The 1,889-nt window shown below is 37.5% G+C and overlaps 1 protein-coding gene across 1 annotated transcript; it reads right to left on the bottom strand.

Annotated features, from left to right (window-relative positions):
- Window positions 1–820: 820 nt before the first annotated feature.
- On the bottom strand, window positions 821–1,261 carry Tsp_14039 (conserved hypothetical protein). The gene is given in 2 exon segments (XM_003369775.1): window positions 821–1,076; window positions 1,092–1,261. The coding sequence occupies 2 exon segments, from the start codon at window positions 1,259–1,261 to the stop codon at window positions 821–823; spliced, it is 426 nt and encodes a 141-aa protein (XP_003369823.1).
- Window positions 1,262–1,889: the final 628 nt, after the last annotated feature.

Raw genomic sequence — 1,889 nt, 5'->3', positions numbered from 1 at the left:
GTTGTTGTACGATAGCAATTTTGCTTTTGTTCTAAAAGAGTGATTTCACATGCTTGACAAACAAGCGGAGATGTGTTAGAACGTTTTTCTCCTCTTTCCCACATTCGACCACAACCCGGTTCTAATTTGCAAGTGCACAATGCTTCCCGGCAGTGTCGTTGTGCAAATATGTCACGCCGGCAAATTGGCCTCGCTTGGTCGTTTGACTGTTACGATCAATTCTGCTTATTATTATTATGATTATTATTATTATTAATCAGTGCTTTGTTGACCGGTCGGCTGTACCGGCGTTCAGTTTTCAAGTTCGCACTGTTCGACGAATTCATTCATTCACGATTGTCAATTGAATTTGTGACAAATTTCAATTTAATGCGGCATTTTTTTTTCACCGGCGACAACTTTGCGAGCGCAAATTTAATTTTCAAATTCAGAAAAGGTAATTTGGTGATTTCAACCTCACGGGCGTACTGTAATTGCAACTTTGCACTCGTGGTCATTTGAGTTAAACGACCGTTGATTGATCGGTTCGAAAATGTACAAGAAAAATTTTTTTCCGATTTTTTATCATCACTTTGTCAACTAATTATTCTCATTTGCATGCGCAGTGTGGGAAATTATTAGGTCACGTTCAAAATTTTAAATGTTCTTGATTTCGAACTTCAAAACATTACAGTATCTTCTTCGTCAGGTTCATTGAAAAAAATACAATGTACTTCGTATCACGAATAGGTGCGAGTTGTTTTATGATGAACAGAAAATAAGTTCGTTGTTGGTGTTGTGCAATTTGGATGTAATTAGCACACGTGAATGTGTTTGTTGTTCAGCAAAAAATGTACGTTTTCAGAGTAGAAATATGTTCACATTGATGATGCATATGCGAAAAATAGCTGATATCTTTAGGGGAGATTTGGCGTACATTGCTGGTGAAAGCTTGCCCGAAATTGATGGTGCTTTGCAAACGTGTCGCATCGAGTGTGAATTGTTCGAGCATGTTCTGTTGTTGTTGTTGTTGTCGTTGTTGCTGCTGCTGCTGCTGCTTTAAGCCGCGCTGAACCGCATCAATCAATGACACTGAGCTGCACAATTTTCACGCTTGAAGTTTTTTTTTCTCGAAAATTATTGCCCAGGCAAATAATTGTTCACCTCCTTGACGTTGCAAAACGACAACAGCACTTTTCGGCTTTTTGCTTGTGCGCTTTTCAGTGCTTGTTGCTGTTGCTGCTGTTGTCGTCCAGTTCTCATTTGTCGAGCAAAAATTCATCGTTCACCACTGGCTTGGCTAGTTTGTCATCTTTGTCGACACCTTCTACCACCTGCTGCTATTTTCTATTTTATTTCAACAAGTTTCCACTTCCTCTGCAGTTGCGCTGCACAACAAACTAGCCCAACACCCGTCCAACCTCCTCCCCACCGCGAAGTAGCACTTGTTTGGCTTGATCGGTGCAGTTCTCTTTCTGTTCACAATTGCTTATTACACCACTTTGCACAATTCCATTCGAACAATTAGAAGACGAAATGAATCGCTTCTTAACACCGGTCCCATTTATCATTCGCAGATCAGATAACATGCACTTTTTTATTTCTGATACTCGTCCTGCATATATATATATATATATATATATATATGCACATATATGTTATAATTTAGAGATAGTATTGGCATGATATGACAACAAAACATGCGAGAATGATCCACATTGCGTACAACTTGATAGCACTGTTTGATAGGTACCTACTTTTTATTTACATTACTGTAGAATCGTGTTCAAAATTTGTTTGTTTCCAAGTAGAGTATTTAAATTTCAGATATTCTTATCATGACTCGTGATTCATTTTTTCAAATTTTATTTATTTATTTATTTATTATATATTTTCTTTCGTAAATAATT

Source organism: Trichinella spiralis, assembly GCF_000181795.1.
Source record: "Trichinella spiralis strain ISS 195 chromosome Unknown Scfld1516, whole genome shotgun sequence".
Taxonomy (NCBI): domain Eukaryota; kingdom Metazoa; phylum Nematoda; class Enoplea; order Trichinellida; family Trichinellidae; genus Trichinella; species Trichinella spiralis.
This window is presented reverse-complemented; position numbering and strand designations above follow the sequence as displayed.

Bases quoted from the DNA above. Each gene is read 5' to 3' on its own strand.
- Tsp_14039 (XM_003369775.1), bottom strand. From the start codon at position 1,261: ATGAATTTTTGCTCGACAAATGAGAACTGGACGACAACAGCAGCAACA.